Source organism: Globicephala melas, chromosome 4 (assembly GCF_963455315.2).
Source record: "Globicephala melas chromosome 4, mGloMel1.2, whole genome shotgun sequence".
Taxonomy (NCBI): Eukaryota; Metazoa; Chordata; class Mammalia; order Artiodactyla; family Delphinidae; genus Globicephala; species Globicephala melas.
In genome coordinates this window covers 22,838,793-22,863,088 of record NC_083317.1, presented here as the reverse complement: position 1 = coordinate 22,863,088, position 24,296 = coordinate 22,838,793, and the positions used below count along the sequence as shown (strand labels likewise).

The following is a 24,296-nucleotide window of genomic DNA, read 5'->3' as shown; positions in this document are numbered from 1 at the left end:
GTTTGAACGATGAACAAGTCCACTACCCTCAACATATTAATAATCTAGTGGAAAAAATCAATCAATGAAAGCAACGTATATTGAGGTATATTATAAGGAAAGTGCAGTGATAGAAGATGATAAAGAAAGAGCACCTGAACTAGTTAGGGCAGAGGAGAGTGTTCAAAGGTGCCTGCTGAGAGAGAAAAGCAACCCTTAAAGACGAAAAGGGATTAGCCAGCTAGAGAATGGTGGGGACTTTTCAAGAGGAGAGGACACCATATGCAATGGCCCAGAGGTGAAAGCATGAGTGACACATTTCAGAAACTGAATTAAGTTCATTATAACTAGAATTTATGAATAAGTACAACTAGAATACTTACAATAACTAGGATTTGTAAATAAAGACTAATAAGAAAGGAAACTGGAAAAGAAGGTTGAGCCAAGTCAATATGGCCTTGACGTCTCTATTGAGAAGTTTAGAATCTATCCAAAGGTGACATCACTAAAGGGTTTTAATTAGGGCAGTGACATGACCTAATATTTATTGAGACGGATATCATTGCTTCAGTGAGGAGAATGAATTGGATGAGAGTCAAGGCCAAGCTCCAGGCAATGAGAACAATTCAAATCCAAATGAAATAACTGCTGAGGGAAAAGTAGATTCTAGACTAAGAAATGATAAAGGGAGAAGTGATAGGATATGGGTTTGATTGGACATGCACACTAAGAGAGATGGAGAAGTCAAAGATGACTCAAGGAATTTGCCTTGGGCAACTAGCTCAATGTAAAGACCTGTGAAGACAGAACTGGAGAGTACCGTATGAGAAATTTCAGGTGGAGCTAGTGAGCCAAATTTTAAACATGCTGAGATTGAAGTATTTACAACCCTTCTAAGTTTGTACATCTGGTTGACTCTTGCACAATTCTGGAATCACAGGAATCATCTGGTCTGAAGAAAAATTGTGAATCATCAAAATATAGGTTGAAAGCATAGGAGTAGATGAAGCAAACCATTCAGTGGCTGTGGAATGAGAAGAAGAGGGAACTTTTAAAAAATAACCTGCTTAAAGAAACATAATGCTTAAAGAAACATAAAGCAGACACCTTATTGTGTATTATTTGATTTCATTTATTTTCTTACTGCAATAATGAAAATGTGGATGTCTGTAAAACTGAGATAAATAGATCATCTCTAATAGTTAAATAGTTCCAATATCCAAAGTTATGTGTGATTGATTGAAGCAGTGCTTTCTTCAAATGCTTTTTGTAAATACATATTAATAATGCTCTTTGGTTTGAGAGTTTGCTAACATCATTCCATGGACTTTACACATATACTTAGAATTTTTAGTTGAGGATGATACATATTTTAGTGAGTTAGAAAATATAATATTACAATGATTTAGTTATGACTCATTGCATCCCTCTCTAAATTTGAACTTTTTAATTCATACAGGTGACCCATGAAAAACACAGGGGTTAGGGTGCCAACTTGACATGCAGTCAAAAATTCAAGTATAATTTATAGTTGGTCCTCCTTATCTGAGATTCCTTCATATCTGTGGTTCAGTTCTGCATCCTCAGATTCAGTCAGCTTCGGATTGTGTAGTACTGTATTTACTATTGAAAAAGATTCCCATATAAGTGGATCTGCACAGTTCAAACCTGTGTTGTTCAAGGGTCAACTGTAATTGCTGCTCATTCTAATTTCCAGCAACACACTTGAATAGAGTTTTTTTACATTTACTTTGAAATATCATGCATTTTTAAGAGTTCTGAGTTATTCCAGGACTTATTATAAGTTATATTTCTTGCAGATTGCCTTTATTTCTCTCCAGTCTCTTCTTTGGTGAGAAAATTTACCAGGGGAAAGCATCTGCATAAACATTTTTGTATCTCTTCTTAGGGTCACCCAAAAGGTGAAATAAATATTTTGGGAAAGTTTATACTTCCTGGGCTGAAAATTGTGTATCTGTAGACTTGTAACTGGTATTTTCTTTCTGAGGTAGCCTCAGAATCTACACATTTCCATTCCTTATTAACTATCTCTTAGACAATCAATAACCACATGCTCACCTATTTTAATGACCTTCTATAGTCTGATAACTTCCTTATTTGTATTTAAAACCCAAACTTCTACTTTGACTTAAGGAATTGCTGTGAAAAATGAACCCCAAATACGGATGGCTTAATGTCATAGCAATTTATTTCTCACTCACGCAAAGTCCAATTGGCAGCAGGGGGAGAGGCAGGATTCTACCCTTCCATCCTTTCAGTGATCCAGGTTGAGGGAGGCTGGACCATTTTCTCATGTGGCTTCTGTGTTTGCCCTAATACCTCTATTAAGCCAGCAAATAGGGGAAGAGCAATAAATACTGGAACAGTCCCCAAAAGTAGCTTTAACAGTAGATATCCAGAGGTGGGTACCTTAAATTAATGACATTTCTACCTTACCAAAAGTCCCAAAGGGGTCAAGGATGTTTTCTCTTATTCATCAATGTATCCAAATACAGTACCTAGCAAACAGATGATGTTCGATGATATCTATGGATGAATTGATTAATGAAATTTAGGAAAACAACTGGATATGAGAACATTCTTTACTTGATAGGAAGGGGAAAGGTGTTAAGACTGCAAAGACTGCAACAAAATTGTGATGATTAAAAACTGAGCCAGGCATTATGGAAAATACTGTCAGGCTGAGATGCTACTTAGGCTAGCCAGGTTATTTTCAACAATCAGCTAATGCGTGCCCTATAACAGCTTAGTTTTGTATTTATGCATGTGCATATACTCACACATAAAATGGAATCTATGTAAAATTAATGAAGTCTAATCTGTTCCTTCCTAAAATGGATTATCTTGCATTTAGAATAAAAATTTTTCAAATAAATCTGAGATATGACGATTTTATATGCCCTCTACATGACTTGAATATTATTATATATTTTAGCTGCCTTCTCAGGGTATGTGCAATTATTAGTTTAATTATTGTGTGAGGAAGGATATTCAATCAATTTTCTAACCCTTTTCCTTACCCAAGTTGCTACATATTTACAGTCAAAACGTCTTTGTGTCTGCTATATCTGATCTCTCGGCTTTGTTCTTTTGTGTATCATTTCTGCGTTCAAAGTACCAAAGGCAAAATAATAGCCTAACCATTTTATGTGGAAATAAAGTCTTGAATGTATTTTAATGTATTTTTTTTTTTTTTTTTTTTGCGGTACGCGGGGCTCTCACTGTTGTGGCCTCTCCCATTGTGGAGCACAGGCTCCGGACGCGCAGACTCAGCGGCCATGGCTCACGGGCCCAGCCACTCTGCGGCATGTGGGATCCTCCCAGACCGGGGCGCGAACCCGTGTCCCCTGCATCGGCTGGTGGACTCTCAACCACTGTGCCACAGGGAAGGCCTTGAATGTATTTTTGAAAAAAATGTGTAACCAGGCAGTGTAGAGTGGAAAAATTGAAGTCATGAAATTATATTTTACTTTCAAATTTGAATTTGTTTGTTGATGAAAAGTTTGATAGTGTCAGACAAGTTCCATATTTTAACACTTAGCAATTTAAAGCATGCTGGACTCTGCCTTCAATTACTGATATCATTTCCTCCCCTTTGCTTACCTTACAGATCGGTTTGCTATCTTAGCCAACAGTAATCTGCAGATTCTTAACATCAATAAAAGTGATGAAGGTATATACAGGTGTGAAGGAAGAGTGGAGGCTAGGGGAGAAATTGACTTCCGTGATATCATCGTTATTGTTAATGGTAAGCAGATAATAATTAGTATGTATCTTTGTGTTGCATTTAGCAATATGTTTATTAAAAGGGCAACCATGTAAACTCAGCACTCAAGACTTCCCTAATGAACCTCTTCTATACCTAGAGGAAATCTCCTCAGCTCTAGGGTAGCATCTGTTACATTGTATTACAGCCTCAAGGGCAGGATCTGTGACTTATTTAACATTGTCATCCTCCTTTACAAAGAGTCTATAAGGGAGTAGTTGCCTTTTTCTGTCTTTGTAGTTGTTGGAAGTATGTCAAATGAAATACAGTAAAGTATGATACTAGATTTTACTTTTAAATTACATTAATTACTTGCTTCAACTAATTAACAGTATTTGCAAGTTTTACCAAATTAAATAATTGAATACATAGTTACCCTTTGAAATATTAATGGACGTTATTAGCTAAGTTTATGACATCAAGATGACATCTCTTCCTCCAAATTTGGCTACTTTACTCTATTGCATGGCTGGGTTAACATGACATTCTGTGAGGCAGAAGATAGATTAATGTTATCCTAGTTATCTCCACTTTGGTAATCTAATGTGCCACCAAGATGCGCGCTGTATTTCTTTGACATCTATCAAATATACTCTATTTTCCCTACCATGCCTTCCATGAGTGCTGCCCTTTCCAATTCTTTTTTGTATTTTTCTTGTGTGGCTGTAAGTTGTTTGTTTTCTCTACTCTCAATTTCACAATTCCAACTTTCTGTCCTATCAACCTTTCAACACTTAAAATTGTCAGTGTTTCCCATTACCTTCAAGACAAAATAAAAGCCACTCTTCATGGTATAGGAAGTCTTTTATGATCATCAGCTACCTTCTCTAACCATCCGCTCATAGGTAGCCCATGCTTCAGCCATATGGAAATACTAGTAGTAACACTACACAAATGCACTTTGACTTTTTCTTCTATTTTAAAATAAATTAGAAATAACCATAATCACAGGATTCTAGAAGCAGAATGTAATTTGTTCTTTCTGGAATAGACAAAATATGAATTTAAAGAGTTAGCCATGAGTTTTCTATCACTTAGGGCTGGGAAGGGGAAACATAAATCAGTATCTTCTTCCATATCCTATGCACCTCCCACCATGATCTATCTCTCCAGTTTCTTGAAGAGACTGGAGAACACCACCAGGAATAGCATATAGATCTAAAAGAGTTATTTGCTTTTCCTTTCCTGGAGTGAAGGTATTTTAACCACAAAATTCATGCTGAAAGGTAAAGAGAATATTAAATCACTGAGAATTTTTTTCTCTCCTTCTCTAAGTCTATAATTAATTGAGATGTATGGATAACATAATGGAATAGACCAGATGGTTATTAGGCAGGTGGGTAGAAACTGCACATGCTCATGGGTGAGTCCAAAGTGCCAGGCCTTCTGAGAGAAGACTTTGAGAGCCTTTTTTTGGTGTGCAGAATCTGGTATTTATCGAGTGCTATCGTTGATGGAAGTTTTGGCCTTCAGCCCAAGAGGAAGATTTCAGTGCATGAAGAATAGGTTTAAATATGGAGATAAGTACTATGTTTGTAACTGTATCTATATATCTATTTTTATATCTATAAGTATTTCTAATATCTTTCCCTCTTTATTATGTACAATAAACAAAGGTAACTCACAGTGGCTATTTAGTTTCTTCAGTATTGACTTAACCATCTACTGTCCTTTGTTTCCGAAAGAATCTAAGGTAGGAAATATACGTGTATTTTGTCACGGGCAAGACCTTGTGCTCAGTATGCTCTTATGAAAATGTGGGTTATAATATTAGTTAATAATATAAAGTTTTTTAGAAAGGACTAAGTTTATAGGAAGCAGTATATAAATATGTACTATGCTGTATGTTATAATGTATGTATATGTAAAATTATGGATATATTTTTACACTAAAACATTAATTTGAGTCTGATGTGAAAAAGGGAACGTCATCTGGCAGGTGTAGCATATTTAGCCTTTATTATCCATTCTGCTATTGTAATTTCTACTTTAATATAGTTATAACATGTTCTAATCTATCTCCACACTAGATTATCTGTGAGTGTTTAAATGTGATTACATTTTTCTTGAAGGATTATTTGGGTATGAGTGGGTTCAATTAACAAAGTTTGAATCTTCAAGTCTATCATGATCTGCATTCAATCTGGAATATTTATTTCTATGTCTATACTTATTATTTTGGGGTTCATAAGGAGATAAACACTGGAATGTGTTCTTTGTGCAACTCACATCAATCATGTATGTAATATCCTGTTGTGACTGCATCACACTGGCCTCCAAAGCAAACCATCCTCCTTCCACTCCCACTTTTCCTCTAACAGAATCAATTATATGTCCTAATCTGACCTTCTTTACTAGAACACTGCTTTATCTCCATTTCTTCTTATTAGTCACATTTCCCTGTTATGGTCACAAACTCCCATATCTTAGAATTCCTGGAACCAATTTCTTCAAAGTAACAGTGTTCACAAAATCAACCTTCGATTTATTCCCCTTTCTGGATGATGCATTTGGACCCTGTCAAGGGAATGCATTGACTAATGCCACCAGACGGCTGTGCTTTTCTCTCACATTTTGCCTTTACTTCAGTCAGAAAAATCATTCTCTCCAGTCTTATTGACTCTTGCCCTGCTTACCTACTCCTTTTAAATGTTGAGCCCTCTCTAAAAGTATCCTTTATTATTTACCTCCTACAAAACCTCTTGCAGACGTTCAATGAAAATTTTGAGGTTGCAAAAATTAATAATAAAATAAAAGCACCAACTTTATCCACATTATCTTATTTTTCTTCAGTTACAATATTTGACTTATTACATGCTTTTCTCCCTAGTTTATAATGCATACCTCTCTCTTATTTGCTACTAATTTTTATTCTTGCTAATTTGGACTTTATCATGGACCTTTTTCAACTCCTTTCATCTCTAAGTATATTGAAGTCCCAACCAAATACTCCAGTCAAATGTTTCTTCACATTCACTGCTTTCTTGCCAAGTCCTGCCTCTGGAAGAAGCTCTTCTTTTTTCCATTGTTTGCTCTTTGCAACTTTTCCCTCACATTTCCTTTCTTCCAATGCAGTCTATTTTTTCAACAATTAGTTAAAAGGTATCCTTGCTAGTTTATAGTACCAGCCATACCAAATATTAAGAATCTTTTTTTTTCCTTAACTCCCTTTATGAATTTATTATGATATTTCTCAATGCCTGTGTATAGTTTTTCACAAATCTTTATCCCCCCTCCCTTTAAGAGGTTATACATCACTGCTCATTGCCATGTGAAGTGTGGTGCTTCCAGTGGAAGGATTTTGCATCTCCACCCAATTGATGATATGACTTGCTCTGGCCATTGGCATATAAGCAAGCATGATATACACTATGGCTGAAATTAAGCTTCAAGAAGAATCACATATTACTTCTCTTGTACTTTCCTTCTGCCATGAAACTAGCATGACCCTAACAGAGACTTCTCCTTTACCTTGGGCATCATGGAGAAGACACGTGGAGCAGAGTCACAGCTGATCTGCAGGTGCAAACACATAACATAAATAAGAAGTAAAAGACATTTTTAAGCCCTGAGATTTTAGAGTTATTTGTTATCACAGAAAAGCAGACAAATTCAATGCCAGTGGCTTTTTCTTACTTAGGGAATTTAAATGCTGTCTGACCTAGGAATATATTTGAAATTACTTCCCTGAGTGTGCCTCAGACATCTTATAATCCCACTTTCCCCTGACGGTGATCATTTCTTACAATTTTTTTAATTACCTTATCAATATATTGGGAATTCAACTGAATGAATATTTTTGACTATAGTTTTGATGTTATTTTGTCTTGCACTTATATATTTATTCAGCAGATAAATGAGAAGTGCTGGCTATATTTTTCACACTTTGTTAGGCTCAGAATACTAACAGATCTAATAGCATTGTATCCCTCAAGGCACTTACAGTTTTATCTCAAACACTTAAAATAATCAACTTTCCTAAAGTCCCTGATTGTTTATGGTGCTGCTGAATACAAAAGCATATAGTAAGAGCATTTTTTATAGATATTTACAGCCTCTTTTATAATAATAAGGGGAACCTAATGTAGCACAAGAAGAGACTTGGTATTTGGGATAAATCTATTGATGAAAAAGTATTATTTTGTAGAACAAAGAGGGGAAATTATTGTAGACAGATAAAATAGTGTCTGCAAAAGCAAAAAGAGTGTAGGATGTGAGAAAAGATCTAATACCTTAACTGTTACAGGAATATGAAAGTTTTAGGGAGGGAGTGATGGTGATGTTAGCCAGTTGGTTTGGGGATTAGGTGGAGATGTAGCTGCAAAGCAGGAGGGGCCAGATAATGCGGGGCTATGGACTTTCTTCTAAGAGACAAAGATGAGCTGCCATTTAGGAGCAGGGTACCCGAGAGAGAGAGAAGGATGGAGGCAGGGAGAAGAAATGAGTTCAAGTCAGAGATAAGTAGGGTCTGTGCTGAAAGACAAAGAAATGAAGAGGAAGGTATATAATCAGATAGTGTTTGAAACAAAGTCGTTGTGCTTACAAGTGTGTCACAGAGGCAAGAGCAATAAAGGCTTAATTTCAAGACTTCTAATGTGGGTTCTAGGCTTCCAAAGTAGTAAATGCAAGCAGAAGTGATCAATAAGTAGTGAACTGAAATATATCTGGTAAATTTGGCAATTATGAGTTTACAAGAGACAGTATGGTGAACAATATCATTTGCATGGATGGGTAACATTCAGACTGCAATGACTTAAAGAATAAATGTGCATGTACATTAACTGAATAAGAAAAGTATTGAAGGTACAGCACTTATTACCTCAGCTTGTTGGAACCAGCTATTAAATGGGAAACATTAAAAAGTTGAATGAGGGGCTTCCCTGGTGGCGCAGTGGTTGAGAGTCCACCTATCGATGCAGGGGACGCGGGTTCACGCCCCGGTCTGGGAGGATCCCACATGCCGCGGGGCGGCTGGGCCCGTGAGCCATGGCCGCTGAGCCTGCGCATCTGAAGCCTGTGCTCCGCAGCGGGAGAGGCCACAGCAGTGAGAGGCCCACGTACCGCAAAACAAACAAACAAACAAAAAAATGTTTAATGAGGACCAGAGGAAGTGACTGGAGTGTTAGGACGTTTGTAAGGAAGATATACCTTGAACATAAAGAGGATATATTTTATGCTGAGCCTGGAGGAAATGAATCAAAAATGGGTGAGAATGTGGGTTGATTTACAGGTAGGTCTGGTTGATAATTTGAGAGAAATCTTGCCCCATGAGTTCAGTATTCTGTTTCTAATCACTGACTTCACTCATCTACCAAACATTGATGTACTACTGGTATTTTCCCAATATTTTTCAACATATGTATATGTGTTCATACCTGCTCTTTACTGGATCTTAGGTAAGTTTTCCAAATGCCTAAAACCTTTCTTTTCATTAACTTCCCATTGGCTAACTTGATTTTATTATTATACCTTATTACATTTTTATTAACTTGCTGAATTTGCTGGCCATCTTTTCTATACATTTCTGAACTCTTTTTACTAGATAATTGACTACACACACACACACACACACACACACACACACACACACATACACAAATCATGGGTAAATTTTTAAAAAGAGGATCAAAATTCTCTTGCTTTAACCCATGCCCATTCTGCATCAGATTCCTAGCCCTTAGTTAAATAAAATGCTCTCCCAAACTACTCAAAAAATGATGAAAAGACCTGGAAATAACTTTTAAATTAAAAAATACAGCCAATAGAGTGTGTTTTTTTTGTTTTGTTTTGTTTTGTTTTTGCGGTACGCGGGCCTCTCACTGTTGTGGCCTCTCCCGTTGCGGAGCACAGGCTCCGGACGCGCAGGCTCAGTGGCCATGGCTCACGGGCCCAGCTGCTCTGCGGCATGTGGGATCCTCCCGGACCAGGACATGAACCCGTGTCCCCTGCATCAGCAGGCAGACTCTCAACCACTGCACCACCAGGGAAGCCCTAGAGTGTTATTTTTGTAAAATGTTTTTTTAAAGTGTAATGATTCATTATTTTCTGAATCTTTTGTAAATTTGTGAAGAATGATCCACTAACTGCTGGCTCAGACTTGGGATAATGGAAGCAGGGACAATTGAGAATAGATAAAAAACACCTAGAAGTATAATTTTAAAGCAGTTGTGTCTTTAGTTTTCCTTCGAACATTAAAATCAACAGTTGATGACAATGGCCAGAGATATTTTTGCAAGTAGGTATCTGAATGTGTACCTCTATTCCCTCAGGCAGTGTATTTTATATTCCTACCTATTTCTATCCAGTTCTTAAAGTTAAGAAAATTAGGAGAAAATGCTTTTCTTTTTATTAAAAATGAAAAGTCAGACTTTTTCTCTTTAACTTTTATGCAATGTTATATAATGTAAAACATATATACAAACATAAAAGACAGTAAACCAACCTCTTGTATATCAGTAATATAATTGACTCAAACATGCAGAGAGATATTTTAAGTCAGTTTAATGACTGCAAGTTATGAGAGGATTGGTAATTTATAACAATATTATATAATATATAATTCACCGAAAGGTCAAAAAGTAAGCATTTATCAAAACCAGAATATTTTCTAATTTGATAAAACATTTTTCTTCCTAATTATCCCACTTAATTTCAAAGATTAGCAATCTGGGAATACAAGGAAAGAAAAAAATATATTTTTTTCTCCTTAATACTTATCCAATCATTATTTTAGAATTTTTAGATAATAGAAAATTAGGTAGATTGATAGATAACCTACAAATATCTAGGCACGTCTTTGTCTTCTCCTCAGCACCAACAATTAATTGGTGTGAATAGTTAATATAGCTTCTTACCCTTTCTTCTATCTTTATTTCTCTTCTGCCCAGAATTTCCTGAGTACACTTAAAGTGGAACAATGTCATATTTGAAAGCCTATAGAGAAGTATGTATTTATTTTACAACATATTATTTTTAATCCCCAATTAAAAGAGAAGGCAGAATTTTCTCATTGTTTGAATCAGAACCCTACTCTGAACTCACCTATCTTCTGAATGGCACCTCTTGGTCATGTAGGAATTGTTCCTTTTTATTTTTTCTCTAACATTTGGTCAGTAAATACAGAAGTGAATCCTATCATTTGTAAAATAATAACAACACTTTCTGAACAACAATAACAACGACAACAACAAAACTTCAAGAAATCTGTAGAGGGCCAGGAGATACTGTAATAATGAAAATTTTTTAAATTCCATGGAATCAAACAGTAACTAAAAGTTACTACCAACCTACCACCTGACATTGTGGAAATGATTGACCTTCAGCACAATTAATGTCTAAATTACTTTGGAGAGACATGCTCTGGATACTTATACTTTTACAAAAATCATAGGATATGATACAAATAAATAATAAAGTCAAGAGTAACTTTAGTAACTTTAGTTACCCTTTAGTGCAGCCCATTTTGAAAAACAAACGTCTTGAATGGTTTCCTTGCTCTTTTGGTCGGCCACACTCTCACTGTCCTTTATTCCCTATTTTCTGATCAGTATGGCCAGAGTTTTATTAGCTATATTGGTCTCTCAAAGAAACAGATTTAGTTTTTTTTTAATTTTACTTGTTTATATTTTATCAATTTCCAGTCTGATCTTTATTGTTTTATCTTATCTGTGATTTAACTTGATCTCCTTTTTATGTTTTTTTAAATTTAAACCTCAAGGCACTGATTTGAATCCTTTCTTCTCTCCTAATGAATACATTTGTTGCTCAAGAATCCACTGTATATACTGCTTTAATTTCCTTCCACAACTTTCAACATGTTGTGTACACTTTGCCATTCAGTTCAAAACATTTGTAATTTCCCTTTTATTATTTGTCCTATAGGTTATTTAGAATTGTGTTATTTAGTTTCCAAATATTATACATGGGAATTTTTCAAATACTATTCTGTCATAATTTCTAATTTGGTTCTATTGTTATCGAAAAGACACTTTTTGGATTTAGATCTTTTCAAATGTATTTGTTGTACAGTAGAACAGAAAGTATAATCTGCTGGCTTGGTTGGAGTTTTGGTAACCATCGGTAGTTAGGGTCAATTGATAATGTTGATCTAGTCTTTTCTATCCTTTTTTAACTTCTTGTCTACTTGCTCAATAAGTTATTAAGAGGGGGCTGTTTACTCTCTAATGAAAGTATATAGATTTGTCTATTTTTCCTTGTAATTATAGCAGTTTCTGCTTCATGAGTTTGGAAGCTCTGTTATTATATGCATAGAAGTTTAGAATTATATCCTCTTGACTTCTTTTTTGATAAGAAGTGATCCTGTTTATCCTTGGTAATATTCTTTGCTCTGAAACCTACTTTGATATCAGTAAAACTAAGCACCTGTCTTTTAATTAGCATTTCCATGGCATATATTTTTCCTTCCTTTTAATCTTAAGCTTAACCTAATTGTTTCTCAAGGACAGTGTATAGTTGGGTCTATTTCTTTTTTTGTATTAATTCTAACAGTCCCTGCCTTTGTATTGGAATGTTTACACAATTTATATTAAATATCTTATTGATTTAGTTGGATTTAAGTCTTGCTATTCTTCTTCTATTTTTTTTATCTGTTTTTTGTTCCCTTTTTCTTCTATTTCTGCCTTATTTAGATTTCAGAGTATTTTTAATCCATCATTAATTTTCTATTTTGGCTCATTAGTTATAGTTTATTGTTCTGTTATTTTAGCAGTTGATTTTCACAGTCATTTTTCAAGTGATATGATACTATTTCACATATTGAATAATAATACCCTCTTCTAGCCCTTGTGCTGTTGTCATCAGATTTTTTTTATATCAAATCATGTATTAGTTTTCTATTTCTGTGGTAACAAATTACTACAGATTCAGTTGCTTGAAGCAATGCAACTTTATTATTTTCCAGTTTCTGTAAGTCAGAAATCCAAGTAGACTCAGCTGGGATCTGCTCAGGGTATTAAAAAATATAATAATACTATAATTAGTTTTGCAATTTTTATAAAATTAAGGTGGTGGAAGGATTGTGTTCCTTGCTGAAGGCTCTTGGGAAGAAGCTCTTCTAAATATCATTTAGGTTGTCAGCAAAATTCACCCTCTTTCCACTGTGGGATGGAGGTTCTCTTTCCTTGCTCTCTGTCACCTGGAGGGGCTGTGCTTAGCTTTCAGAGGATTTCCCCTGGGTTCTTCCTCCAGTGCCAAAAACAGTGCCTTAAAAGCCTTCTCAGACTTGGAATATTTCTGACTTCCCTTCTGCTGCATCTCCTGACTTCCTCTTCCAGCTGGAGTTCTCTTTGTTTTAGGGCTCATTGATTGAATAATATAGGATACTCTTCCATTTCAACGTCTAGGATCTTAATTATATCTGCAAAGTCCCTTTGCCCTGTAACTTAATGTATTCATAGATGGCTAAGCTTAGGGCACTGACATCTTTGCAGAGGAAGGGGCATTATTCTGCCTACCATATCTTCATACTATATGTTTCTTGTTGTTGCTGTTGTTGTTTTCTGCTTTAAATCAATTAGCTCTTAACATGGCTTAATTAATAAATAAAACAAGGCTTTTACATCTATCTACATAGTTACCATTTCCACAGCGCTTTATTTCTTTATGCGTATCAAGATTTCCAACTGGTGTCTGTTCCCAAAGGCCTGAATGACTTCTTTTAGCATTTCTTACAGTGAAGGTCTGCTAGAGATGATTAACTTCACCTACTGAATGTCTAAGAAAATGTTTATTTCACCTTCATATTTGAAATGAATGTTTGCTGGCTATAGAATTCTAAATTAACAATATTTTAAATTTCAGTAAATTAAAAATTCTGAGCCATTATTATTGACCTGTGTGATTTCAGATCAAAAGTTTGTTCTCATTCTTATTTTGTGCTCTGTACATAAAGTGTACCACCCACTTGGTCCTTGCAGATTCTTTTGTTTTTGTTTTTGGCGGTACGCGGGCCTCTCACTGTTGTGGCCTCTCCCATTGCGGAGCACAGGCTCTGGACGCGCAGGCTCGGCGGCCATGGCTCACGGACCCAGCCTCTCTGCGGCATGGGGATTTTCCCGGACCGGGGCACGAACCCGTGTCCGCTGCATCGGCAGGCGGACTCTCAACCACTGCGCCACCAGGGAAGCCCCTTGCAGATTCTTGAATGTTCTTTATAACTTGTTTTAAGCAATTTGGATACAATATACCGTGGTGTAATTTTCTTCATTCTGGTACTTGGGTTTTCTTGACAAACTTGAGTTATACTTTTTACCAAATTTGGAAATGTTTTGGTCATTAGTTCTTCACATATTGTTTTTTTGTCCCACACTCCTGTGAGACTCCAATTTCACATATTTGAGCCCACTTGAACTTATTCCACAGTTCCCAGATGTTCTGTTTTTTGTTTGGGGTTTTTTTTTTTTTAGTTTGTTTATTTGTTTTTTTCTTTCTGTATTACTTTTGGGATAGTTTCTATTGCTATATGTTCAGGTTCGTTAATCTTTTCTTCTGCAGTGTTTAATCTACTGTTAGTCCTATCTCATGTACGTTTGATTTCAGACACTAGTTTTAATATGTACAAATTTATTTTTTAATTATCTTCTAAGTCTCTTACATGATCAATTTTTCTGTAGATTCTTGAACATATGGAATGCAGTTATAATAATTTGACGTTTTTGTCTAATTCTATCATCTGTGTCATTTCTGGGTCAGTTTTGGTTGACTATTTTTTCCTCCGTCATCATGTCTCATGTTTCCTGCTTCTTTGCATGTTTCCTGCATCTTTTCATATGCTTATTTCTCACTTGTATATCCTCTTGAGTGAAATGTCTCTTCATATCCTTCCCATGTTCTAACTGGATTTTTTCACTATTATAGTTCAAGAGTCCTTTATAAATTCTATAAATGCATTTTTGCCTTCCAAACAGCCTCTTTAGTGATGTTTCTGTTTGTCTTTTGCACATTTTCTTACTGTTGAATTTAGATTATTTTATATATTTGAATACAATTCCTTGCTCAGATTTGTGATTTGTAGGTTCTTTTTCCCGACACTGTGGCTTATCTTTTCATTCTCTTAGTGTCATTCAGAAAGCAAGAAAAAATTTAATTTTGAAGTCCAATTATTAATCTTCTTCTTTTATGGACCATTCTTTTGGTACCATGTCTAAGACGTCTACACCTAACCCCAAGTTACAAAGACTTTTTTCTCAAGTTTCTTTTAAACTTTTTATACTTTTATGTTTTAAATTTAGGTCTTTGATCCATTTGGGGTTCATTTTTTTATGCTTCAATGATTTTAATAAAGCACAGTCAGCCAGTGAGACTGAGAATCCCCCTAAATGTTGCCTCCACGATCCACTCTAAAAAACTTCAGCCCAATACGGGGCAGTTCAATAATTAAGATTAGCTTTTTGGCCTTTTTTGTCTTCCAGAGTGGTAGTTTCTTATCTTCCTCACATGCATATAATGGGCCACTTTGTAGAAAACTTAGCAGGACTCTTGTCTCACGCATTATTATTATTTTTTAATTGGTGTATAGTTGCTTTACAATGTTGTGTTAGTTTCTGCTGTACAACGAACTGAATCAGCTATATGTATACATATATCCCCTCCCTCTGGCACCTCTCCCCCCCCATCCCACCAATCTAGGTCACCACAGAGCACTGAACTGAGCTCCCTGTGCTATGTAGCAGGCTCCCACTAGCTATCTGTTGTACACTTGGCAGTGTATATATGTCAATCCCAATCTCCCACTTCATCCCCCCGTTCCCCCCTCCCTGTGTCCACATGTCCGTTCTCTGTGTCTGTGTCTCTATTCCTGCCCTGCAAATTGGTTCATCTGTACTATTTTCCTAGATTCCACATATATGTGTTAATATATGATTGGGGCTCATTTTTATGTAAGAAGTGAGTTCTGTGCTTCAATTCACCTATTTGCATATAGATATCCAATTGTGGAAAAGCCATTGTTAGAAGACTATCCTTTCTCCATTGAATTCCTTTGCACTTCGTAAAATAAAACTTTTAAAACATAGTTGGATTATAGGCATCTATTTCTGGACTCTTCCATTCCACTAATCTATGTTTCTATCCATGTACCATTATCATACTGACCTAATTATCATAAGTTTACATATACCTTAAAATCAAGTAGTATGATTTGTATGACTTTGCTCTTCTTCTACAAAAACGTTTTGCAAAATCTAGTTTCTTTGCCTTCCATTTAAACTTTAGAACATGTCTGTCTACGAAACAATATACTGCTGAGATTTTCATTAGAATTCTATAGAGTCGATATCAGTTTTGGAAAATTTTATACTTTTTTTGTTGATTCTACAAGTGCATGAACAAGGTATGTCTCTCCATTTATTAATGTATTTTGTTCTTTTGCTTCTTCATTTGACTTTTTGTAGTTTTCAGCATTCAGATCCCATACATGAGTTTTGTTTGATTAGTATCTAAGCATTATATTTTTGGAACTATTGATATGTTTTTTAAAAAAAGAATTGGTTTCAGTTGTTTCTTGCAAGTATGTATATTGAAATATGATTTTTTGTGTATTTTTCTTATATTCTGTGACTGTACTGCATACATTTTTTAGTTCTAGGAATATTTTTGTAGATTCTTGGATTTTCAATGAAATCAATAGTGCATCTGCAACTTGTATTAAAGTTATTTATTCTTTTCCAATTGTATGCTTTTTATTTTTATCTCTTACTTAGGACTGCATTTGCCTTCCAGTATGATGTTAAATAGGAGAGTTGAGTGAGGACTTCCTTACTTGTTCCCAATTTTAGAAAAAAAGTATTCATTCTTTTACCTGAATGTTGCCTGTTAGCTGGAAATTTTTGGCAAGATATCTTTTATCAGGATAAAGAAGTCTTTTCCATTCATGGCTTGTGAAGGGTTTTTATCTTGAATGGATGTTGAATTTTGTCAAATGCTTTTTCAGCATCAATTAACATTATTGAATAATTTTTCTTCTTTAAACTGTTAATAAGTTGAATTATATTAATTGATTTTTCAGTATCATGCCAGTTTTACAATTCACAGAATAAACCCCACTTGATGGTGATGTATTTTTTTGTATGTGTATTACAGAATTTTGTTTTCTAAAATTTCATTGAATACATTTGTGCTTACCTAAATGAGTGATATTGGTTTGTGTAGTTTTCTTTTCCTGTACTATCTTTGGTTAAGTTATCCTTATAATGCTGGCCTCATAAAATGAGTCAAGAAATATTCCCTCCTCATGTTTTTTAAAAGAGATTGTGTAGAAATTGTATTATTTCTTTAACTTTTTGATAAAGTTCAGAGGATAAACAATCTGCTTCTATAGATTTTTTTTCAGAAGGATTTTAGCCACATATTACATTCTTTTAGTAGTTAAAGAACTATTTGAGTTACCTATTTCATCTTGAGTTAGTTTCACTAGTTTGTGATTTTCAAGGAAACGTCCCATTTCTTCAGCATTGTTGAATTTGTGTACATAGGCTTGTCTGTATTGTTCATTTTTTAAAATTCTTTTACTGTATGTTGTATCTGTAGTGAAATACCTTCAATTCCTGATATTAGCAATCTGTGTTATCTCTCCTTTTATCCTGGTGAGTCTTGTGTTATCTCTCTTTTTATCCTGGTGAGTTTATTAATTGTACTGATCTTTGAAAGAATCTTCATTGGTTTCTTTGAATTCTCCCTTGTTTGTTTTCTGTTTTTTGTTTTACTGATATCTGTTCTTATTTGTAGTATTCTTTTTTCCTTCTGTTTGGTATGGATTTATTGTACTCTTCTTCTAGTTTCTTAGATTGGAAGTCACAAAGAGTGATTGTGAATTCATCTAATTCTTGTTTCTGTTCTGTCAGTTTTTGCTTCATATACTTTTTTGTGAGATGAATGCACATGTAAAGATTGTCATTTTACTTCCTTTGGAAAATTGGCTCTTTTATCATTATGAAGTATTCCCCTTTATATCATGTAATTTTATTTGCTCTGAAATCTACTTTGTTTGATATTAACATAGCTCCTAAACTTTCTTTGGATTGGTGTTTGAACGATATATATTTGTCCATTCTTTTACTTTTAATCTACCTATATTATTATATTTTAAATAGCTTCCTTATAGAGAACATACAGTTGAGTTAATTACTTTATTCATTCTGATAGTATATATTTTTTAATTCATGAGATTAGACCATTTACATTTATCTTAGATCTGCAATTTTTGTTTTGATTTGTTTTCAGTTTATTCTTTCTGTTTTCTATCCTTCTATTTCCCCTTCTCTGCCTTCTCCTGGGTTTTGTGAATATTTTTAGTATTCTAATTTATTTTGTCTATTATGTTTCTGTCTATACATTTTTCTGTTTTTTTGTGATTGTGCCTGCTATTGTGAATATGATGTGCCTCTTTAACTTAGAGCCAATGTTTTACCACTATAATTGGATTGTAAAAATTGTAGCACCATACAGATCCTTATACTCCTCTCTTCTTTATGTCTTAGTAGTCTTCTATTATTACATCCGAATTTAGTGAAAACCTTGTAGGCAATGTTAAGCGTTTTTATTTCAATCACTAACTGTATTTTGAAGAACTCAAGGGGAGAATAGTCTATAATATTTACCTAGATATTTAACATCTCTCCTGCTCTTTCTTCATCCCTGAAGTCTGATGTTTCCTCTGATAGAATTTCTCTTTGTATGAATTTCTCTTTTGTCTGAAGAGGTCCCTTTAGCAATTGTTTCAGATCAGGTTTACTGGCAGACATTGTATTACTCACCCTTTTATCTGAGAACTATAATGTCTTTACCTTCATTTGTGAAAGGTATCTTTGCTGAACACAGAACTTTATTTTGACAGATCTGTCTTTTTTGACACTTTAAAAATATTGTTTCACCTTCTTTTGGCCTCCATTTGTTTCTGATGAGAAATCCACAGTTATTTGAATTATTGTTGTACTATAAATAACACACTTTTGTGTTTGTATATCTTTAGTTTTTAGCAGTTTGATTATGCCATGCCTGCAGCATGAACGTCTTTGGACTTATCTGTTTGGGTTTCAAGGTTACAGCTGGTTTTGAATCTGTGTTTTCAAAATCTTGCCAGTTTGGGAAGTTTTCAGACGTTAGTTCTATAGATATATATACATAGGTATACATATACAAATGTAGATGCATACATTTTCTATGATGTTTATTTCTCCTTTCCTTCTTAGATTTGATGACATTTTGGTGTTGTCTCACAGGTTCCTGAAGCTCTGTTTTTTTTTTTTTCTTTCTTTAATATTTTCTCCTTCTGTTTTGAAGATTGGACAATTGTTATTGGTAATTCATCAAGTTCAGAAACTCTTCCCTCTGTCATATCCATTTATCACACCCATGAATATCTTTGTTATTATAAATTTGGTTCTAATATTTATTCATTTATTCTTAATATACTGTGTGTCTTTACGGGAACTGTCTTTCCATTTATTCTGAGGTGGTTCACCCTTACCCTTTGGAAGATGTTTAAAATAGTTGCTTTAAAGTAGTTTTTAGATAATAAAACATGTTTCAATATGTCATTGGCATTTAACACTAATATGAGATTTTCCTAGTTCTACGTAGGCCAACATTTTTTAGATTATATACTGGATTTTGAATACTATGAGATTCTGGGTTTTATTTCAGTTCTTTGGAGAATGTTGATACTTTTATTTTCGCAGGCAATCAATTGATTTAAATTCAGACCACTTACTGTGACCAGCCTTCTGTGGTTTGTGGATTCAAAATCAGTTTCATTTTCAAAACTTTTGCACTAATTTTCAGATCTGTCTCACATATGAACCAATGGCCATTCCAGGACCTGTGGGGTAGGATGTCTCTTAGTTCAGTTCTCAACGTCTTTGTGCTGTTTAAGATTATATCCGCACATTGATAGCTCAGGGCTGAGCTCAAGATTTCATAAATAACTTGATGTGGTTCCTTTTCCAAGCTCTTCCTACTATTTTTTTTTTTTTTTTTTTTTTGGCGGTACGTGGGCCTCTCACTGTTGTGGCCTCTCCCATTGCAGAGTACAGGCTCCAGAAGCACAGGCTCAGTGGCCATGGCTCACGGGCCTAGCCGCTCTGTGGCATGTGGGATCTTCCCAGATCGGGGCATGAACCTGTGTCCCCTACATTGGCAGGCGGACTCTTAACCACTGCGCCACCAGGGAAGCCCTCTTCCTACTCTTTTATCTCTCACCTTCTTACCTATTTTTGAGTCTTCATTTTTCAGTCCTATAATCAGAAAACTGGGGTTTATTTATCCTCTCTCTACGACCAATGTGCCCTCATTCAGGGTCAGTTAGCCAGAGGAAAGAGAAAGATAAAAGCAGTAGATATATTTGCTTTGCCATCTTGGGACCATAACTCTTCTGATTAAAGAGGAGGATTGTCCTGTCTCAGACAGACACTTACAAGCTCCCTCCCTGCTGCCACTGTCACTACCAGGAGACCTCTTTCCTGCTTGTTGAACCTGAACTAGAAGGCTTCTCTTGGTCCTCTCTCAGGCCATGCTGATTCCCACTTCTGAGTTTTGGACTGCCTTCAGTTCAGTCCAGGGATTCTGAAGAAAAAAAAAAAAAGTTCTCTGATAGATTGTCTCCTACTATTTCAAATTCTAATATTTTTCAATTAGCAATATGCCTGCTACCATTTATATTTCAGAATCCTCAAACAGATTATCCATGCATGTTGTCTAAGTGTTACAGACAAATTGAGTGATAGAGACAAATGTAGAGGAGTTTCTCCAATTTACCCAGAACTGGAACTCTGTAATATTATTTTTAATCTTATTGACATGTATGAGATCGGGGTTTCTTCCTCATTTCTTAACTCTAAAAAATTATTAAAGACATTAACAGGAATGGTGTACAGCAGCTCTTTTTTTTTTAGTTTTTTTTTTTTAACATCTTTATTGGGGTATAATTGCTTTACAATGGTGTATTAGTTTCTGCTTTATAACAAAGTGAATCAATTATACATATACATATGTTCCCATATCTCTTCCCTCTTGCATCATCCTCCCTCCCACCCTCCCTATCCCACCCCTCCAGGCGGTCACAAAGCACAGAGCTGATATCCCTGTGCTATGCGGCTGCTTTCCACTAGTTATCTACCTTACGTTTGGTAGTGTATATATGTCCATGCCTTTCTCTTGCTTTGTCACAGCTCACCCTTCCCCCTCCCCATATCCTCAAGTCCGTTCTCCAGTAGGTCTGTGTCTTTATTCCTGTCTTACCCCTAGGTTCTTCATGACATTGTTTTTTCTTAAATTCCATATATATGTGTTACCATACGGTATTTTTCTTTCTCTTTCTGACTTACTTCACTCTGTATGACACACTCTAGGTCTATCCACCTCATTACAAATAGCTCAATTTCACTTCTTTTTATGGCTGAGTAATATTCCATTGTATATATGTGCCACATCTTCTTTATCCATTCATCCAATGATGGACACTTAGGTTGTTTCCATCTCTGGGCTAGTGTAAATAGAGCTGCAATGAACATTTTGGTACATGACTCTTTTTGAATTATGGTTTTCTCAGGGTATATGCCCAGTAGTGGGATTGCTGGGTCATATGGTAGTTCTATTTGTAGTTTTTTAAGGAACCTCCATACTGTTCTCCATAGTGGCTGTACCAATTCACATTCCCACCAGCAGTGCAGGAGTGTTCCCTTGTTGTTGAAGGTTGTGCACCAGTCACTACCATCCAACCTCATAACTCTTTTCATCTTGCAAAACTGAAACTGTATACTCATTTAACAGTAACTCCCATTCACCTCTCCCTCCAGCCTCTAGGAACCACCATTCCACTTCCTGTATCTGTGTTTTTGACTACTCTAAGTGCACAATAAGTGGAATTATAGAGTATTTGTCTCTATGTGACCGATTTATTTCACTTAGCATAATGTCCTCAAGGTTCATTCATGTTGTAGATACACTACAACAAGTAGTTAGAATTTTCTTTTCTTTTTCGAGGCTGGATACTATGCCATTTTATGCATATACAAGATTTTGTTTATCCATTTATTAATCTATGGACATTTGTATTGCTTCCACTTTTTAAATATTATGAATAATGCTGCCATGAACATGGATGAGCAAATATCTCTTTGAGGCCTTGTTCAAAATCCTTTTGAGTATATACCCATAAATGAAATGGCTGGATCACATGGCAATTGTATTTTTAATTTTTTGAGGAACAACCATACTGTTTTCCATTTTACCAATAATGCAAAAAGTTCCAATTTCTCCACATCCTCACTAACGCTTGCTATTGTATTTTATTGTTTTAATAATAGCCTTCCTATTAGATATGAGGTGGTATTTCTCTGTAGCTTTGACTTGCAGTTCCCTAAGGGTGCTGTTGAGGATCTTTTCATGTGCTTATCTGCCACTTGTGCATCTGCTTTGGATAAATGTCTATTTAAGTCCTCTTGCTCATTTTTGAATTGGGTTATGTATTTTTTTTGTTGCTGAATTTTAGGAGTTCATTATCTATTCTGGATGTTAATCCCTTATCAGATATACAATTTTTAAATATTTCCCCCATTCTGCATGTTGCCTTTTTACTCTCTTTTTTTGTTGTTGCCTACACCTTTGGTATCATATTGAAGAAAACATTGTGAAATCCAGTGTCATGAAGCTCTTGCCTTATATTTTTTCCTAAGAGTTTTATAGTTTGTAGGTCTGATTCTTTCTGAGTTAATTTTTGTATAGTGTCCTCTTATAATCCTTTTCTATTCCTTTGGAATTGTTAACGTTGTTTTGTTTCTGATTTTAATAATTTGAGTTTTATCTTTTCAAATCTTAATCCATCTAGCTAAAGTTTTGTCAATTCTGTTGATCATTTTAATAAAGCAACTTATAGTTTCATTAATTTTGTCTATTATTTTCTATTCTCAATTTAAAAAAAAAATTTGTTCTAATATTTATTATCAATTTTCTTCTGCTAGCTTGGGTTGTGTTTATTCTTTTATTCTAGTTCTTTATGTTAAGATTAATTTTTGACATAACATATGGGCTTTCTGGGGAATGTCCTACATGCTCTTGAGAAAATGTGTTTACTCTCTTTTTTTGGATAGAGCATGCTGTATATTCGTGAGAACTAGTTGGTATATTGTGTTGTATAAGTCCTCTATTTTCTTACTTATCTTCTGTCTGGTCATTCAATGCATTATCAAGACTGTACTGTTGAAGTCTCCAACTATTATTGTAGGACTATTTCTTCCTTCAGTTATGTCAGTTTTTGCTTCATGTATTTTGATGGTCTACTATTAGGAGCATAAATATTTACAATTGTTATATTTTCTTGCTATATTGAAACATTTGTTAATATACAATGTTTTTTTCCTCTTATAAACTTTTTGATTCAAAGTCTATTTTGTCTATTCGTATAGTCACCTCTTCTCTTTTTTGGTTATTATATCTTTATCTTTTCACTTTCAATCTATTTGTGTCTTCATTATTGACAGTGAAACTCTTATAGGTAGGACATAATTTTGTCATGTGTTTTTAGCCATTGTGCCAATCTCTGTTTGTTTATTGAAAAATTTAATCTATTTCCATTTAAAGTAATTATTGATAAGGAATGACTTACTTCTGTCATTTTGCTGTTTTTCTAAATGTCTTATAGATTTTCTTGTCTCCCATTTCCTATATTACTATCTTCTTTTTGATTAGTCAATTTTTTGTAGTGGAACTTTAAAATTCTTTTCTCATTTCTTTTTGTGTATATTCTATACTTATTTTCTTTGTGGTTATTGGTGGTATTGCATTTAATGTCCTAAAGTTATAACACTCTATTTTAAATTTAAACTAACTTAACTTCAATAAATGTAAAAAACTCTGCTCCTTTAAAGCTTAACTCCATTCCTTTCGGTTGTTGATATCACAAAATTACATCTTTATGCATTTTGTGTCTCAAAACATGAACTGACAATTCTTTAAATTGCATTAGTCTCTTAAATTATGTAGAAACCAAAATCTGGAATTATAAGACATAGTTAAAATCATACTAATATCTTTTTAAAATATATATTAGTCTCAAATCACACAGAAAAAAATGCAGTTACAAACTGTTGTTACAGTAGTACTAGCTTTTTTATTGCCCATGTATTTACCTTTATTGAGCTCTTTATTTCTTTATATGGCTTTGAATTACTCTCTAGTGTCCTTTTATTTCATCTTGTAGGACTCCCTTGAGCATTTCTTGCAGGGCAGGTCTAGTGGTAACAAACTCCTCCAGCTTTTACTTATCTGAAATGTCTTAATTTCTCTCTCACTGTTGAAAGACAGTTTTCCAGGATATAGGTTTCTTGGTTGACAGTTTTTTTGTTTTTCCTTTTAGCACTTTCAATATATCCACCCAATGTCATCTGTCCTCCAAAGTTTTTGATGCAAAATCTGCTGATAATTACTGAGGATCCCTTGTATGTGATGAGTCGCTCTTCTCTTGCTGCTTTCCAAGATTTTCTCTTTGCCTTTGCCTTTTGAAAATTTCATTATAATA

General features: G+C 34.6%; 1 protein-coding gene across 2 annotated transcripts in view; it reads left to right on the top strand.

Moving 5' to 3' along the window:
• NCAM2 (neural cell adhesion molecule 2) overlaps window positions 1-24,296 on the top strand; it is a 493,693-nt gene that overhangs the window by 291,713 nt on the left and 177,684 nt on the right. For both annotated transcript variants that reach the window (XM_030877736.2, XM_030877737.2), the window contains exon 5: window positions 3,611-3,748. In XM_030877736.2, the coding sequence (XP_030733596.1) occupies window positions 3,611-3,748 (138 nt within the window). The remainder of the gene's footprint in view (window positions 1-3,610; window positions 3,749-24,296) is intronic.